The 17,905-nt window shown below is 45.5% G+C and overlaps 1 protein-coding gene across 2 annotated transcripts in view; it reads left to right on the forward strand.

Moving 5' to 3' along the window:
* The window catches only part of LOC129770804 (transcription-associated protein 1), a 35,346-nt gene extending 23,835 nt beyond the window's left edge, over positions 1-11,511 (forward strand). For both annotated transcript variants that reach the window (XM_055773894.1, XM_055773893.1), the window contains exons 13-17: positions 3,608-5,206; positions 5,270-6,380; positions 9,870-10,095; positions 10,152-10,794; positions 10,857-11,511. In XM_055773894.1, coding sequence (XP_055629869.1) covers positions 3,608-5,206; positions 5,270-6,380; positions 9,870-10,095; positions 10,152-10,794; positions 10,857-11,441 — 4,164 coding nt within the window. In that variant the 3' untranslated portion in view covers positions 11,442-11,511. The remainder of the gene's footprint in view (positions 1-3,607; positions 5,207-5,269; positions 6,381-9,869; positions 10,096-10,151; positions 10,795-10,856) is intronic.
* Positions 11,512-17,905: the final 6,394 nt, after the last annotated feature.

A 17,905-nucleotide genomic window follows, 5' to 3' on the forward strand; every position in this document is an offset into this window, starting at 1 on the left:
AGTGCTTTGTTGGATTCGCGAACCACCGGCAGCTCTACAGTTGTACGTTTCGAATAGGGTGACCGAGATACAGAAACTCACCAACAAGTTCCATTGGTGATATATTTCTACGAACGGTAACCCCACCGACCTAATATCGAGAGGTGAGATGCCTCAGCATCTGCTCCACCAACAAATTTGGTGGAATGGTCTAGATGTGATGAATCAAGACGTTGTGTTGGTAGCACAGCCGTCTCCCCTGCATGATGAAGACCTTCCGGAAGTACGAACATGTCTTGCGCTTAACACATCACCAAAAAGATTGGAGATATTCAACCGAATCGGCACGTTCAGTCGGTTACAGCGAAGTATGAGCCTGGTGGTTCGATTTGCACACTATGTCATCTCTAGAAGAAAGATGTTGACGAAAGGGCCACCGACAGTCAACGAATTTGATCAAGCATTAAAACTGATAAAGCGCTTCGTGCAAGAGGAAGCGTTCCAGCCGGAACTGTGCGCATTACGAAAGGGCGGTACACATCGCCTACGAAATCTGAACCCGTTTATCGATCCAATCGACGGAACTCTGCGGGTTGGTGGTCGTGTGGAGAAGGCCTTTATTCCATACGATATTCGCCATCAAATGTTAATACCAGCGAAACATCCTGTGACTGAACTACTGATCCGTCATGAACATCAGAACAACCTCCACGCAGGGCAAAGGACTTTGCTTGCAATTGTGCGCCGAAAGGTAATAAGACAGTGTATCATATGCTTTCGAACAAACCCGATCGAGACAACGCAGTTGATGGGTGATATTCCATCGTATCGAGTGCAGCCATCACCCGCTCTTCCATACTGGCGTGGAATATGCCGATCCATTTTCAATTAATTCACTAACCCAAACACGTAAGCCGATGATTACGAAAGGATACGTATGTCTTTTTGTATTTCTTAGTACACGTACCATCTATCTCGAGCTTGTACGAGTTTGACCACCGATGCCTTTATCGCGACTTTGAGGCGCTTCACGGGACGACGAGGAGTAAGATTTTCTCGGACAATGCGACGAACTTTTTTCGGTGCTGAGGCAGAGTTAGAGCGTTTGAGTAAACTGTTTGCAGCAGAACAGCACGTCAAGCAGCTAACAGAGTTTGGTGGAAGTCAATCGATTACCTGGAGCTTCATCCCCCCGAGAAGTTCCCATTTTGGTGGGATTTGCGAGTCTGGCGTAAAATCAGTTAAACATCATTTGAAAAGAGTGATTGGCAATCAACAGCTGACTTTCGACGAGATGAGCACTGTTGATTTAGATCGAGTCGGTACTCAATTCACGTCCGCTGACACCATGCTCTTATGATCCCAACGATTTAACTGCCGTACCACTTGCACATTTTCTAGTTGGGCGCCAGATGCAGTCCATCCCTGAACCGTCGTACACCAATCTGAAACTTTCAACACTGTCACGGTGGCAATTAGTGCAGGTCATTCTACAACACTTTTGGAAAAGATGGCTTGCCGAGTATCTGCCAGAGATGCAGAAACGCCAGAAGTGGTTTAAAATCACTAAAATTCAATCAGGAGCTCTGGTACTAATCAACGACCCCAATCTTCCGCCGATGGATAATTGATACACATCCAGGCGAGAACAACATTATTCGAGTCGTAACTTTGCGCACTGCCAGGGGTGAATGCAAGCGAGGTGTAACAGAGATATCTCTCCTACCGCTGGACGAGGAGGATAACTTGGAGTCTGGAAATATGTTATTTCAACGCGGGGGATGATAATTACGTCACACAATCTAATAATTCATCGCTACCCCTGTATTTGATTACCTTGGTGTGACAATAAACACCTTATGTCAATACTTGAATAAAAGGGGGGTCTTCGTAGCCACTTGGTTACGCGTTCGCTTACCAAGCGATCGATCGTGAGTTCAAACTCAGGGCCCTCAATTGACCATCTTTGTGTTGTTATAGAATAACTACGTCCACGCAACCATCATCAGCGATGGAAATCGATCCACGGTGGAACAAAGATCGATTCATCCATACAACTGCTCTGCTCTGCAAGAAATATCGGGCTGCTGTTCTATAAATAACTCAACAATGATCAATATCAACTGTCTCCGCTGTCCGGTCTGGTCTGCTGAACAATGGAAGAACAGAAAGAATACCCTTACGCCTAAATGGCTACTACTGTGTAATTTACCATAATGTAATGGAACAGAAAACTTAACGCCTAAATGGCTACTACTAACTACTGTGTAATTCACAATTTATAGAAACTTAAACATATGTACATGTACACGATTAAACCCGGCTCTGTTACAGCTAAATGCTAATGAGCCTAATAAATAAATGGGATAAAAAAAATACTTGAATAAAGAAAAACTCATTATTGTTGTAACGTGTAAAACGGAAGACGCGTTTATTTTCTTTCTCGCTAACGCGAGTCTACCGAAAGTAAAGGCTGAAATCCAGTGCCCATAGAGAACAACCGGTCGAATTAAAGATTTGTACATAGTACACTTCATACGGGGTTGGAGTTTGTTGGACCTAAAAAAATTGCGGAGCCCATAGTAGGCGCGAATTCCGTTGACTATGCGTCTTCGAATATCACGGGTGTTACTGTTGTCAGTTGTTATTAACAAAGTAAAACAAATTTCTCTACCACTTCAAGCTCATCGCCGTCAATCACAATATAATACCAAGAAGAATTCTGTTACGATCAATCCATCCTACTAGCATGTATTCAGTCGTAGAAGCATTGATCTGAAGCGCATTGAGCTCTGCTTCGTGTTACAGTCTGGTATACAAATCCGCTACAGTCGCATGTTTTCTTCCGATTAAGTCCAGGTTGTCGACGAAGCAAATAAACTGACTAGACATGTTGAAAATCGTGTGTCACCCATTAACCCATTAACGATCAAGCTGTAAAATTTATTTTGTTAATGGAAGCCGTTGATGTAATTTTTTTGTCGTCACAGAAACCCTAATCTTCAAGAATTAATTTTTCCGCTCTTCCGTTTTTCGGAATTGTTCGATTTTTAGAACGCTTGACGTAATATGGGTTAATTGTTTTCGATACCTTCAACCTCATCTTCCAATCCTGAGTTATATTGCAAGGCGTCCTCTGATTCATTCGAATAATAGTTGTACGTCCACGGAAACTCTCCAGCGTATCATACACGGTCGATTTAGCCACTTCCAGCGATTCCGACATATTAGTACCTTTTCTTCTATACTATAGTGACTTCCAACACTTCTGGCTGATTCGTCACTTTTCTTCCATTTTTGGATGAATGCCGGGAGTGAGATTCAAACTCGTCATCTTCAGCGTGAGAGGTACGGATGTTACCACAACTCCAGATCACCTCCACCTTTCCAGTACCTAACCACGCCTGATTTTTATATAGGTATCCAAAATCTAAATTCTTCTTTTGGCTTCCATTCCGCGCAATTTTTTCAAAACAAAACGGAAAGAAACAAGTTTTCCAAACAACTTGGTGTCAAAAGATTTCAGATACGCCTACTACGACCACTGCTTTAAAATAAACAGTGATTTCGGATTCTAACTGAATCAAACCTTATATACAATATATACGACGGAAATATTTTTCCACAGGTAATTAATCTGGCTGAATCGGATGAAAAGAAGAATTTTGTGATCTACACTTCACTGCAAAACGACCCTACGGAAACATTCGACCCCATCGAAGACAAAGAAGATGCATTTGATATGGATATGAGTGTCGATTCCAACATTTCTAGACATGAAGAAAGTGAGCGCCCGGTAGCAAATCGACAAGCTGCACTGATCAAACTTATCAGTCGTCAAGCCGAATTTCTCGAAGCAAATCGAAAAATCCGAACAGAGCAATTGTTGGTTGCAACAGCACAACTTTGTCACATGGATACTCAGCTGGCTGAGAAGGTGTGGCTTGATATTTTCCCTAGGCTGTGGTCGATTCTTGATCAGGGACAGCAGCAATCATTAGATCGAGAAATTGTACCGTTTCTGTCATCCGGGACGCACATCAACCAGAAAGATTGTCATCCTAGTGCGCTGCACACGTTCGTCGAAGCTTTATCGCATTGCAGTCCCTCCGTTTACATTCCACCGAATTTGATGGCATACTTAGGAAAAGCACATAATCTGTGGCACCGTATGACGCTAATGTTGGAAGAAATGGCCTTAGATTGGCCTCATCGTAAAGAAAGTCTGTCCGAATATGTGGAGTTGAATGAGGAAAGCGTTCGCGATGGATCTTACGCTATGGATCCTCTCTCGCAAATGTATTCATCACTCCATGAAGAAGATCTATGGGCTGGGCTATGGCAAAAATATGCCAAATACCCTGAAACAAATCTAGCTATCGCGCACGAACAAATGGGATTCTTCGAAGAAGCGCAAAGTATTTACGACTCAGCCATGACCAGGTTCAAACAAGATCTAAACAGTGGGGCAACTCCGACAGATATGAACACCGAAATTTCACTCTGGGAAAATCATTGGATTCGTTGCGCAAAAGAGTTAAACCAGTGGGATATCCTTATGGATTATGGCCAGTTGAGTAAAGATAAAAACTCTTTCCTAATTATGGATAGCGCGTGGAGAGTACCAGATTGGACGCTGATGAAACAGGCGCTTTTGAAGGTGGAGCAGTCTTGCCCCAAACAAGTTGGGTATAAAGTTAATTTATATCGAGGATATTTGACGATTTTAAACCAAGATGAACAACATCCTTCCACTGTTGAGCGTTATGTTGAAATGGCTTCGGCCTATTGTATGCGTGAGTGGCGTCGATTGCCGCCAATTGTCTCTCATATTCATCTACCAATACTGCAAGCCTCCCAACAAATTATGGAACTGCAGGAAGCTAGCCAAATCCATCAAGGCCTTCTACAAAACCGAAGTTCATCGTTGCACGACATGAAAGCCATCGTCAAAACATGGCGTAATCGCTTGCCTGTAATTGCGGATGATTTATCTCATTGGAGTGATATTTTCACATGGCGGCAGCATCATTATCAGATAATTACCTCACATCTCGAACAACAGGGAGACAATAATGCACCTTGTATGTTGGGAGCACATGCTTCAGCGCAGACGATCATCCACTTCGGGAAAATCGCCCGTAAACAGAATTTAACTGGTGTTTGTCAAGATTCCCTATATAGGATTTACACGATTCCATCAGTGCCAGTGGTAGACTGTTTCCAGGTATGATTGAGGGCGAATTCAAATCAAACGACGTTATTAATGATTTTATTGATATTTTTACAGAAAATTCGTCAGCAAGTAAAATGTTGTTTACAAATGGCTTCCGTGAATAGTCGTGCGGAATTGTCAGAGGCGCTGGAGGTGATCGAACCAACAAATTTGGATTATTTCTCGAAAGAAATGACTGCTGAATTCTATGCACTAAAAGGACTGTTGTTGGCTCAAACTGGTCGTTCTGAAGAGGCTAACAAAGCTTTTAGTGCTGCTACTCAGCTTCACGATACATTAATTAAAGCATGGGCATTATGGGGTGACTATCTTGAACACATTTTCACCAGAGATCCACGTCAAATCAGTCTCGGTGTGTCGGCAATGACATGCTTCCTCCATGCTTGCCGTAATCAAAACGAAAGCAAATCTCGGAAATATTTAGCCAAAGTGCTTTGGTTGCTATCATATGACGAGGATAAATCACTTCTTGATGCATTGGACAAGTATGCCGTTGGTGTTCCACCATTGCAATGGGTCCCATGGATCCCCCAACTGCTCTGTTGTCTTGTACAATATGAGGGAACCGTAATACTCAATTTATTGAGCCAAGTCGGTAGAATGTTTCCACAGGCCGTGTATTTCCCGATTCGAACGCTCTACCTAACACTTAAAATTGAACAAAGAGAACGATACAAAAGTGTTGAGCAAGCATCAGCCGCTGCACAAAAGATAGCAATTATCAAAACAGAAGCAGGCAATACTGCAGGCGGTCAAGTAACTATTTCGACCCAACCCGGTGGATCCGGTAGTCAGCAACAACTGCAAACGAGTGGTGTTGCCGGTCAATCCGGACAGGAAAACAATCAAAACGCTGCCGGTGGCTCCTTGCAAACCGCTACGACGCCTATTCGAGCGACGCCTCCTATGTGGAGATGTTCAAAAATTATGCATCTACAGCGGGATATACATCCGACCGTTTTAAGCTCACTAGAAGGTATAGTCGACCAGATGGTTTGGTTCCGTGAGAACTGGTACGAAGAAGTTTTGAGACAACTTCGCCAGGGCCTGACTAAATGCTATGCCATTGCATTCGAGAATCGCTGTGCAGTCAACGAAGCAACGATCACGCAGCACACGCTTAATTTCGTCAAGAAATTAGTGTCTACATTCGGAATAGGAATTGGTGAGTTCAAGCATGAAAATCATTTTGTCACATACTTACTTTACTTTACTTTGTTGGCCAACGGACCGTTCACCGGTCTAGGGCCTAACGAATTAGAGATGTCCAGCTTCGTCTGTCTTGGGCAGTCGTTCTCCAGTCACCTCGTACACCAGCAGATCGTGCATCCTCTTCCACCGCGCACATCCACTAAGTGCGAGGCCTACCACGAAGTCGACGGCCTCTTCCTGGTTCTCTGCTGAAACTATTTTTGGCGGTTCTCGTCAGGCATTCTGGCTACATGTCCGGCCAACTGCAGCCTGCTACGCCGTATTACTTTCACTATATCAGCATGTTTGTATACCTGGTACAACTCGTGATTCATGTACCTGCGCCAAACTCCATCTTCCAATTTACCGCCAAGTATCGATCGCCGAACTTTACGCTCTAAGCACTCCGAGCACTAGTCGGTCAGCTTCCTCCAGCGTCCATGCTTCATGTCCGTAAAGGGTTGCCGGGAGGATCAGCGTCCTATAAAGCGCTAGCATTGTGGGAGTTTGCAAACTACGGGATCTTAGCTGGTTACGTAGTCTATAGAAGGCCCTGTTCGCAGCTGCAACTCGTCGTTTCAATTCACGGCTCATATCGTTGTCACATGTCACAAGCGTACCAAGATAAACGAATTCATCAACCACTTCAAATCGTTCCCCATCAATCTCCACTTCAGCATCAACCCGAACCTTCACGCTCCCTGCCAGCTACCATGTACTTTGTTTTGGTAGAGTTAATGATAAATCCCAACCTCGCCGCTTCCCTCTTAAAAGGCCTGAAGGCCTCCTCCACGGCCCTACAGTCGATACCGATGATACCAATGTCGTCCGCAAAACCAAGGAGCATGTGAGATTTCGTGATGATCGTACCTTTTCTTTGTACGTTTTCTCTTTGTACTCCTCCTTCAAGGGCTATGTTGAACAGTAAGCTGGAGAGCGCATCCCCCTGCTTTAGTCCATCTAAAGTTACTAATGCGGCTGATGTCTCGCTAGCTATCCGCACGCATGACTTCGATCCTTCCAGTGTCATACGGCTCAGCTTAATTAGTTTCGTCGGGAAACCGTGTTCCAGCACAATCTGCCACAGCTCGTTTCTTTTCACTGAGTCGTATACCGCCTTAAAATCTACAAACAGATGTTACCGCAAGTTATACTCGCGGAACTTGTCAAGGATCTGTCGCAGGGTGAACATTTGATCCGTCGTGGAATGCCTCTGTCGAAAACCAGCCTGGTATTCGCCAAAGAAGGATTGCGTTAGCGGTTTCAATCTGAGGAACAGGATACGGGAGAACACTTTGTATGCGGAGTTTAACAACGTAATGCCTCGATAGTTGCTACAATCGAGTCGATGGCCCTTCTTGTAGATTGAGCATATGAAGCCTTCCAACCTGTCGTCCGACATTTGTTCATCCGCCCAGATCCTCAATATGATCTGTTGTATCGCATCGTACAGCCGCTCACTTTTAGAAGTTCGGCCAGGATACCATCCTCCCCTGCGGCCTTGCCGTTTTCCAGCTCACTAATCGCCTTTTTAACCTCCTCCTGTGTTGGTGGCTTCACAGATTGTTCGTCATTCATAATCCTCATTCTCATCCTGTTTCTGTTTTGTTCATCTTGCTCCTCACCGTTCAATAGCGCCTGAAAGTGCTCCTTCCCCCTGGCTGCAACCATCGGTTTCTCAGTAAGTAGTTTGTCGTCCTTGTCGTTACACATCACCGGCGCAGGGAAATTCCTGCTTCTGACTCTGTTGACTGTTCTATAGAAGCTCCGCACGTCATTTCAAGCAAAGTTGTCTTCTACGCTGGCGAGTACCTGCTCCTCGTACTCGCGCTTCTTCCGACGGTGGACTCTATTATCGACAGCTCTTGCCTCCCTGTATCTCTCTCTGTTCTGTCACGCAGCCGTAGTGAGCATGCGGCTCCTGGCATGGTTCTTCTCGTCTGTCGCTCTCTGACACTCGGCATCAAACCAGCCATTACGCTGTCTTACCCGCGTCGTACCTACCACCTTTCTCGAATTCGTTTCAATGGCACCGTGAATAGTACTCCACAGCCCATTTATATATTGTTCCTCCTGCTGTACTGCGATCCGTTGATCCAGCTCTCTGGCGTATTCTTCTGCCACGCCATCAGCTTTCAACCGCTGTATGTTGAACCGCATCGTCCTCTCTGTGCGGGGTTTCAGCGCGGATCCTACAAACGACAAGATAATGTTCAGTGTCAATGTTTGGTTCGCGAAAAGACCTAACATCAGTAACATCCGAAAAGTGTCGACCGCTTCTCCTTTTGGGTGCCTCCAGGTATGTTTCCGAATTTTCAAACGTGGAAAATGAGAGCTACATATGCCCATTCCTCTGGGCGCGGCAAAGTTTATCAGCCTCAGGCCGTTTTCATTGGTTCCCGAGTGAAGGTTGTCCTTTCCAATGACCGAACGGAAGAATTCCTCCCTACCAACCTGTGCGTTTGCATCTCCGATGACGACTTTTACATCGTGTTTTGGGCATTCGCCATAGGTTCGTTCTAGTTTTTCGTAGGAATCATCTTTGACGTCATCGGATTTGTCGTTTATCGGTGCGTAGGTGTTAATTAAACTGTTGTTGAAGAATTTGTGCCTAATCCTCAACACGCATATACGGTCATCTACGGGCCTCCACCGGATGACTCTAGTTTTCCAGCATCACGAAACCGACGCCCCGTTCCGCTGCTTTGCCGCCACTGTAGTATATCTGGTACTTGAAAGAATTGTGTGCAATAGGGTCTACTGTACGGAATTCCTTTTCTCCGGAATTTGGACACCGAACCTCCTAAATCGCTGCGATTTCGACTTCCTGCCGCTATAATTTTCGAGCAAGCAAGCCCGCTCGCGCCGGTGTATTGAGAGATCTGATGTTCTAAGTACCTAATTTCCAATCGTTTACCTTTTTCGTGTTCCGTGTTCGTTGCCTAGGTCTTTGTCGATTAATCCGTTCCGTATTTCTATATTCGTTCTTCGTGATCGGTATGCTACCTTACCAGGGTACCAGGGATACCTACATCCTGCTGATGAGGATACAGCATTTCATTCTCAGCCTCTCGCTCCGAAATAGACGCTGTTTGGGCCGCTCTTCCTGGAGATCAGGCGCACCGATTTTTTTAGGGTTGAGACGCTTATGGTGGCGTCAACTCGCCTTCTAGGAGTCGTTAGGGGAGATTGTGTAGAGCCCACTACGCATCTCCCGGCCCCAGCTAACTCCTGCTGCTTGTTCGGAGGTACTTATTCATTGTATTCGCACTTACCCTCCATATATGGAGGCCGTTTCGCTATCCACAACCTGCGACCCGTCCGATTCCTTGCAGCTAGGCCGTGCGAGAAGCGTATTGATCCCTGCGATGATATCACTACGACATCCATATTGAACCCTGTGGGAATCACTACGGCTCATTTTGTCACATATATTCATAATTTTCGAATTCTCACTTTGCAGAAAACATATCTAGCTCGGTGTCATCGAATTTCTCATCGGCTGCATCGGAGTCGCTAGCTAGACGTGCACAAGCAACAGTACAGGACCCAGTATTCCAAAAAATGAAGGGACAATTTACAAGTGATTTTGACTTCTCCCAACCAGGTGCAACGAAACTTCATAACTTGATTAACAAATTGAAGATATGGATCAAGATATTAGAGAACAAAACGAAGCAGCTGCCGAAGTATGACTCAAAAAACATCCATGATCGATGAGGCTCATTATTTTTCCCAATTTCAGATCATTTTTGATAGAAGAGAAATGTCGCTTCTTGTCAAACTTCAGCCAGAAAACAGCAGAAGTTGAGCTTCCTGGTGAACTTTTATTGCCGAAACATTCGCATTACCACATTCGCATAGCAAGGTTCATGCCACGAGTGGACATAGTCCAGAAACACAATACCGCTGCCCGTCGTTTGTACATTCGTGGAACGAATGGGAAAATTTACCCCTACCTAGTGGTGAACGATACGGGACTGGGAGACGCTCGTCGCGAAGAACGAGTTCTACAATTGTTGCGAATGTTGAACAATTATCTTGCTAAACAAAAAGAAACTTCGAAACGTTTCCTGCACATTACCGTACCGCGTGTTGTTGCGGTTTCGCCCCAGATGCGTTTAGTTGAAGACAACCCATCGAGTGTTTCCCTCCTGGATATCTACAAGAATGGTTGTACTAAATATAACGTGGAACACGATGCACCCATTGCGCGATACTACGAACGGCTTGCCAAAGTGCAGGCGCGTGGATCCCAGACGAATCATATTGTGTTGAGAGATATTCTGCGTGAAGTGCAATCAACGATGATTCCCAAGAGTATGCTGAAAGATTGGGCTGTGCGCAATTTTCATTCGGCAACCGACTATTGGCAATTCCGAAAAATGGTATGTGCAACCTTTAAACGTAGTGTTTTATTGTTTTGAATAACATTTATTTTCATTTTCAGTTCACCCTTCAACTGTCACTGTCATGTCTGATGGAATACGCTCTATATCTCACTCGAATGAATGCAGACATGATGTACCTTCATCAAGATTCTGGGCTAATGAATGTATCCTATTTCAAATTCGATGTAGATGATACTAGCGGACTGTTGGATGTGAATCGGCCAGTACCGTTCCGACTAACCCCAAATATTGTTGAATTCATATCGAGCATTGGCGTTTCTGGACCGTTGACAGCTTCTACGATCGCAACTGCTAGATGCCTTGTGCAACCTAATTTCAAACTACCAACTATTTTGAGAGCAATCCTAAGAGATGAGATAATTGCAGTGCATAAAAAACGTATTCTAGATGAAAAGTTTATCGATTTGAATACTGATCTATCCCAGGATAATCCATCCGTAGACATTGATGCCGAAACAATCATAAGCACGGTGAACAAAGCGGTAAATAATATCATATCCAGAATGAACTGTCTAGCTCGTTTCGATAATTCGGAAGTGAACAGAATGAGTACGTTGGTGCAGGTTGCTAGTAATCCAGACAATTTATGCCGAATGGATCCAACATGGCATCCATGGCTGTAAGTTATATTTATGTCCATTAATGTCCACATTAAAACAACTGAGAAATAAACAAAAAAGCCGCTTTTGGAAATGAAAGAATAACTTATATTGATTTATTTATTCACTTCACAATTTTCTCGCCAGTAAAACCGATCCATGGCTGCATTTTCCAATTCCCGACCGCACCGATTCTTGCCAAGTCCTGCTCCACCCGGTCCAACCATTTCGCTCGCTGGGCTTATCTCCTTCATGTTCCTACCGGAACCATGCAAACACCATTTTTGCAGGGCTGCTGTCCAGCACTCGTCCAGCCTTGGCGACTTTCTGGATGCTGGGTTCGCCGTAGAGTTGCGCCAGTTCGTGGTTCATTCACCTTCTCCATACTCCGTTTTCCTGTACATCACCGTATATTATTCTGAGTACTCGGCGTTCGAAGACTCCAATTGCTTGTGAGTCCTCTTCAAACATCGTCCATGCTTCTTTCAACCGGTCGAATTAGTGATTTATACGTGGTACGCTTCTTACGGGGTCGGAGTTTGACCTTAAGGATTTGCGGAGCCCATCGATTGTCTATGCATCTTCAAATTAGACGGCTGTTGTTTATGTCAGTTATTATCAACGAGCCTAGGTAGAAATTCCTCTACCACCTCAAGCTCGTCGCCGTCGATCACAACACTACTACCAAGAAAAATTCTGTTGCCATCAGTCCCTCCTGCTAGCATGTATTTAGTCTTAGACGCATCGATCCCAAGCCCAAACAGCCCTTCTTCGTGTTTCTGTCGGGTACCGTCGCATGTATTCTTCTGATTCTGTCCACGTTGTTGGCGAAGCAGATAAACTGACTAGACTTGTTGAAAATCATGCCCCGCATGTTGAAGCCCGCTTTCCATCCAGCGCCACGTTGAAGAGCAGATAGGAGAGTCCATCGCCTTGTCGAAGTCCCTTTTGAGTCTCAAACGATTCCGACAGCTCTCCTGAGATCCGCACACTGCACCGTACACCGTTCATCGTTGCCTGAATTAGTCTTGTCAGCTTTCGGAGAAAACCGTGTTCATCCATGATTCTCCATAGCTGTCGTCGATCGATTGTATCATATGCGGCCTTGAAATTAAAGATGTGGTGCTTAGGGACCTCACACTCGCGGCACTTTTGGTGGATCCGTAGTGTAAAAATCTAGTCCGTCGTCGAGCAACCGGGCATGAATCAGGCCTGGTAACTTCCCACATATCTACTTACAATTGGCGATAGACGGCGAAAGGGGATCTGAGACAGAATATTGTAGGCACCATTCAGGACAGCTTGTCACCAGCCTGTCCACTCCTCCGGTAGCTGTTCTGTGTCCCAGATCCTGACTATCAACCGGCGCATACACTCTACAAGTTTTCCCGGACCTACCTTGAAGAGCTCCGCTACGAGGCCATCCTTACCAGCTGCTTTGTGGTTCTTTAGCTAATTAATGGCCTCCCTAAATTCACCCAATGTCGGGGGTGGTACGTCATCGTTGTTCATTGCACCGGTGTATTCCTCATCAACTCCGTCTTGTTCTCCTGTCTGCGCGCTGTTCAGGTGTTCAACGTAGTGCTGCCTCCACCTTGATCACCTTGTTGTGATTGCAACTACTGTGCCACCTATTTCTCGATACACCTTGGCTCTTCGTGCTGTCATGTTGGTATTGTTGGTTGAACGGGTGGCAGCCCTGTGTGAAGAGGAAGCAAAACGGTGGACGACACCATTTTTCATTCGTGTTTAATTATTCAAAGTGTGAACATCGTTCGAATAAAGATTATTTGTTTGTCGTGATTAGTTTAAACTTGTCCTTTCAATTCCGCTGGAAATAACAGTCCAATAGGTTATGGGCCCAGTTGATTGTGGAAAGGTTCAAGTTTTGCAGTTCTTCGTCGCGAAAAAGTGTTTATCGTGAGATTGCGTGTCAAGAGTGAACGTGTCCGTGCGGGTCGAAAACAAGATGGCGGAAACACACGTTTCAATTGAGAAGCTGAGTGACCAGAACTACACCATTTGGAAGTGTAAGATGCAGCTTCTGTTATCACGTGAGAAAGTGCTCAAAGTTGTGTCCGATCCAAAACCCGAGAACGCTGATGCTACGTGGTTTGCGAACGACGAGAAGGCGAGGGCGCTGATTGGTCTGGCACTGGACGATAGCCAGTTAATTCACGTGATGCAGACACATACGTCGAAGGAGATGTGGGATGCCCTCAAAGGTTACCATGAGCGGTCATCTCTTTCGAGCAAAATCCACATCATGCGCCAGATGTTTGCTACCCGGTTGCCGGAGGCTGGTGAAATTGGAGAACACCTGAAACAGCTTACGTCATTGCGGCTTCGTTTGATTGCACTTGGTGAAGAGATGAAGGATCCATTTGTTTGTGGCCTTGATGCTATCCAGCTTGCCTAAATCGTATGACGGTTTGATAGTGGCACTGGAGAGTAGGCCTGATGTGGACCTTACGGTTGACTTCGTTAAAGGGAAACTTTTGGATGAAGGTCGACGTCGAGCACAAGATAGTGTGAAATCGGAGAAAGCATTGGTGTCCAGTGGTGCTAGTGACAATCGATTTAAAAGTGACAAGAAAAATGGCAAGAAAGAAAAAGTTTGTCATTACTGTGGGAAAGAAGGCCATTTTCGGCGGGACTGCAGAAAATTGATAGCGGACAGGAAAGAAAGGCCTGGTGAAAAGGCGAACGTGGCCGTAGAGGCTGAAGAAACAGTGGATCTGTGTTTGTTTGTTGGGAAAGCTGAAGACGCTGGGTTGTGGTATTTCGACTCAGGTGCTACTTCCCACATGATAAACGACGCGTCTCTCCTGAAGAACCTGGACAAATCGAAACAGACAGGAATCTCGCTGGCTGACGGTCAGTGCATTAAGTCACTTGGCGTAGGTAGCAGCAAACTTGTGTCCGTGAACGGAAAGGGTGGCCGGATGAAAGTTTCGCTGGACAACGTGTACCACGTACCAGCGCTAGCAACAAACCTGCTTTCTGTAAGTAGAATTACCGATTTGGGGTTTCAGGTTTTGTTTGAGAAGAACGAGTGCAGAGTCCTGAAAGGCGAAAATGTGCTTCTGGTAGGCCAACGTAAGGGCGGCCTATATCATCTGACGCAGTTTCAAGAGCAAGCCAAGTTAGTAGATTTTAATCACAGAGCTCCGTGTATACATCTGTGGCATCGTCGTCTTGGGCACCGTGATACGGAGGCATTGTTAAAGATTGTTCGGAACGATTTGGGACACGGTTTGAAAGTGGATCGATGCGATGTGAAATCTGTTTGCAGTCCCTGTTGTGAAGGCAAGTTGAGCCGTGAATCGTTTCCGAAAGTGTCATCGTCGAGGGCTACCGCCGTTGGGGATTTGGTGCACACCGATTTGGGAGGTCCGATGGAGGTGTCCACAGTGCGTGGTAGTCGATTCTTCATGACTATCTATGGTGGATGATTACAGTCGCTATACAGTCATCTACCTGCTTCAAAAGAAGTCGGAGGCTGAAGATAAGATTCGAGAATATTGTGCACTGATGCATACCCAGTTTGGACGTTATCCGAAAGTAATACGATCGGATGGCGGTGGAGAGTTTGGCAGTCAGTCTCTCCTACAATATTTGACGGATCGTGGAATCGTGCACCAACGAACTGCACCGTATTCCCCATAGCAAAATGGGGTAGCTGAGCGCAAAAATCGGTACCTTGTTGAGATGATGCGGTGTTTGTTGGCAGATTCGCAAATGGATAAGCTGTTCTGGGGGGAGGCGATTTCGACTGCGAACTATCTGCAGAATCGCTTGCCTACATCTTCAGTGGAATCTACACCGTACGAGCTGTGGTATAGGAAGAAACCTTCGTACGGATATCTTCGTGTGTTTGGATCGGAAGCCTATGTGCATGTTCCAAAGGAGAAGCGTCGGATAAAAAGGCCGATAAACTAGTGTTCGTTGGTTACGCCGAGGGGCAGAAGGCCTATCGCTTCGTGAACCTGGAAACGAAAGGAATAACTATAAGCAGAGACGCAAAGTTTTTGGAACAACGTGATGATGATATTTCCGAGAAGGAGCCTTCGAAGACAGGAGGAGTAGTAGTGGTGTCACTTGAGCCTACTCCATATCCAGATGAAGCAAACGCAGATGTAAGCGATGCCGGTACTAATAATTCTAATGGAAGTGAACCCGATCTTGATGAGTCGAATTACGATAGTGCGACCGATGATAAGCCGTCGTTTCGAGGTTTTCCCATGAATGAAACAGCTCGTAGATCGTCACGTCCGAGCAAGGGAATTGCGCCTGTCCGATTGATTGAGGAGGCATACGCAACGGGTACTATGCAAAGGGAAGTTGAACCCGGGAATCTGAAGGAAGCGTTAAGCTGTGAAGAAAATGCTAAATGGAGAGCAGCAATGTCGAGTGAGTTGAATTTTATGCGGAAAATGGAACCTGGGAGTTGGTGGAATTACCTGCCGGACGGAAAGTAGTTGGTTGCCGCTGGGTCTTCAAATTGAAGCGGAACTCAGCTGGTCTGGTGATCAAACATAAGGCGCGTCTGGTGGCTCAAGGTTATTCGCAGAGATTTGGTGAAGATTATGACCAAGTTTTCGCTCCCGTTACAAGCCACACAACTCTTCGCGTGTTGCTTTCTGTGGCTGCCAAGAATAAAATGACACTCAAGCACTTCGACATAAAAACGGCCTACTTATATGGAGAGCTCGAGCAAGATTTGTTTATGCGGCAACCACCTGGATACGAGGTAAAAGGCAAGGAGCACTTGGTTTGTCGCTTGAAAAAGAGCATCTACGGGCTCAAACAGTCCGCGCGTTGCTGGAATCAAAAACTGCAAAGTGTTTTGGTGAATATGGGTTTCCAGCAGAGTAGTGCTGATCCGTGTCTGTACCAGAAGTTGGAAGATGGTAAGAGAGTTTTCCTGTTGGTGTACGTGGACGATATAGCTGTTGCTTGTGAAGATGAGAACAAAATCAACGCAGTGTACCAATCGTTGAAGAAGCATTTTGAGGTCACTGATCTGGGACATTTGAGTTATTTTCTTGGTCTAGAGATTGAACAACAGAACGGTGACTACAGTGTGAGCCTCGAAGGCTATATTGATAAACTGATAAACAAGTTTGGTTTGAAGGACGCAAAAGTTGCTAAGACGCCAATGGACGAAGGTTTTTTGAAAGTGGAAGATAGAAGCGCTGTTTTCAATGACGAAACCAAATACAGAAGTCTCGTTGGTGGTCTTCTGTATGCCGCGGTGTGTGCGAGACCGGACATAGCTGTTAGTACAGCGATACTTGGCCGTAAAGTGAGTGCTCCGACAGAGGCTTGTTGGGTTGCGGCAAAGCGAGTGGTTCGCTATTTGAAAGCAACAAAGCATTGGAAATTAGTTTACAATGGAACTGGAGGTGGACTGATGGGCTTTGTTGACGCTGATTGGGCAAGCGACGCGATGACGAGGAAATCAACAACCGGATATGCGTTCTTCTATTCTGGTGCGGTTGTTTCATGGGCCAGTCGTAAACAGACGTGTGTTACTTTGTCTTCCATGGAGTCAGAGTATGTAGCTCTCAGCGAGGCTATGCAAGAGTTGATCTGGCTGCAAGGGTTAATGAAGGAGATGGGGGCACCCGTTGATGATCCCATAACGGTCATGGAAGACAACCAGAGCTGTATAAGTTTCGTGAACTCCGAAAGGATCAACCGTCGGTCTAAACACATTGAGACAAGAGAGCGTTTCGTTAAGCAGCTGTGTGAGCAGGGTCTCCTCAAGTTGGAGTACTGTCCAACTAAGCACATGGTAGCGGACGTGATTACCAAGCCTTTGGGAACAACTAAGCAACGTAGGTTCTCAAGTATGTTGGGCCTGTCATCAAATGGTGGCACTAAACGTTGAGGAGGAGTGTTGTGATTGCAACTACTGTGCCACCTATTTCTCGATACACCTTGGCTCTTCGTGCTGTCATGTTGGTATTGTTGGTTGAACGGGTGGCAGCCCTGTGTGAAGAGGAAGCAAAACGGTGGACGACACCATTTTTCATTCGTGTTTAATTATTCAAAGTGTGAACATCGTTCGAATAAAGATTATTTGTTTGTCGTGATTAGTTTAAACTTGTCCTTTCAATTCCGCTGGAAATAACAGTCCAATACACCTCGCGTTCGTTCTTCAAGATGCCTCCTTTTTCCTTTCTGCCTTTGTGCTTAGTTTAGCTTAGTTTCTTGAAGAACTTCTCGAGAACGATAAAGCAGCTCCATCTCCTCACACTTTTTCCTATCCAGGCAGCACTTCTTCCCAAAAGAGATATGTTTGCTGGCTTCGCTTCAGTCTGTATCGTTCCACGTTTTCTCGAGTCGCTCTGAATCGAGTAGTGGTCTGAATTGATGTTAGCGCCACGATATGTTCTGACGTCGATGATATCCGAAAAGTCGTCGATAAACTTTAGGCCGTTTTTATTGGTTCGCGGATGGGCGCTGAACCTACCCTTTAC

The sequence above is a fragment of the Toxorhynchites rutilus genome, chromosome 2 (genome assembly GCF_029784135.1).
Source record: "Toxorhynchites rutilus septentrionalis strain SRP chromosome 2, ASM2978413v1, whole genome shotgun sequence".
In the NCBI taxonomy this organism is placed as follows: domain Eukaryota; kingdom Metazoa; phylum Arthropoda; class Insecta; order Diptera; family Culicidae; genus Toxorhynchites; species Toxorhynchites rutilus.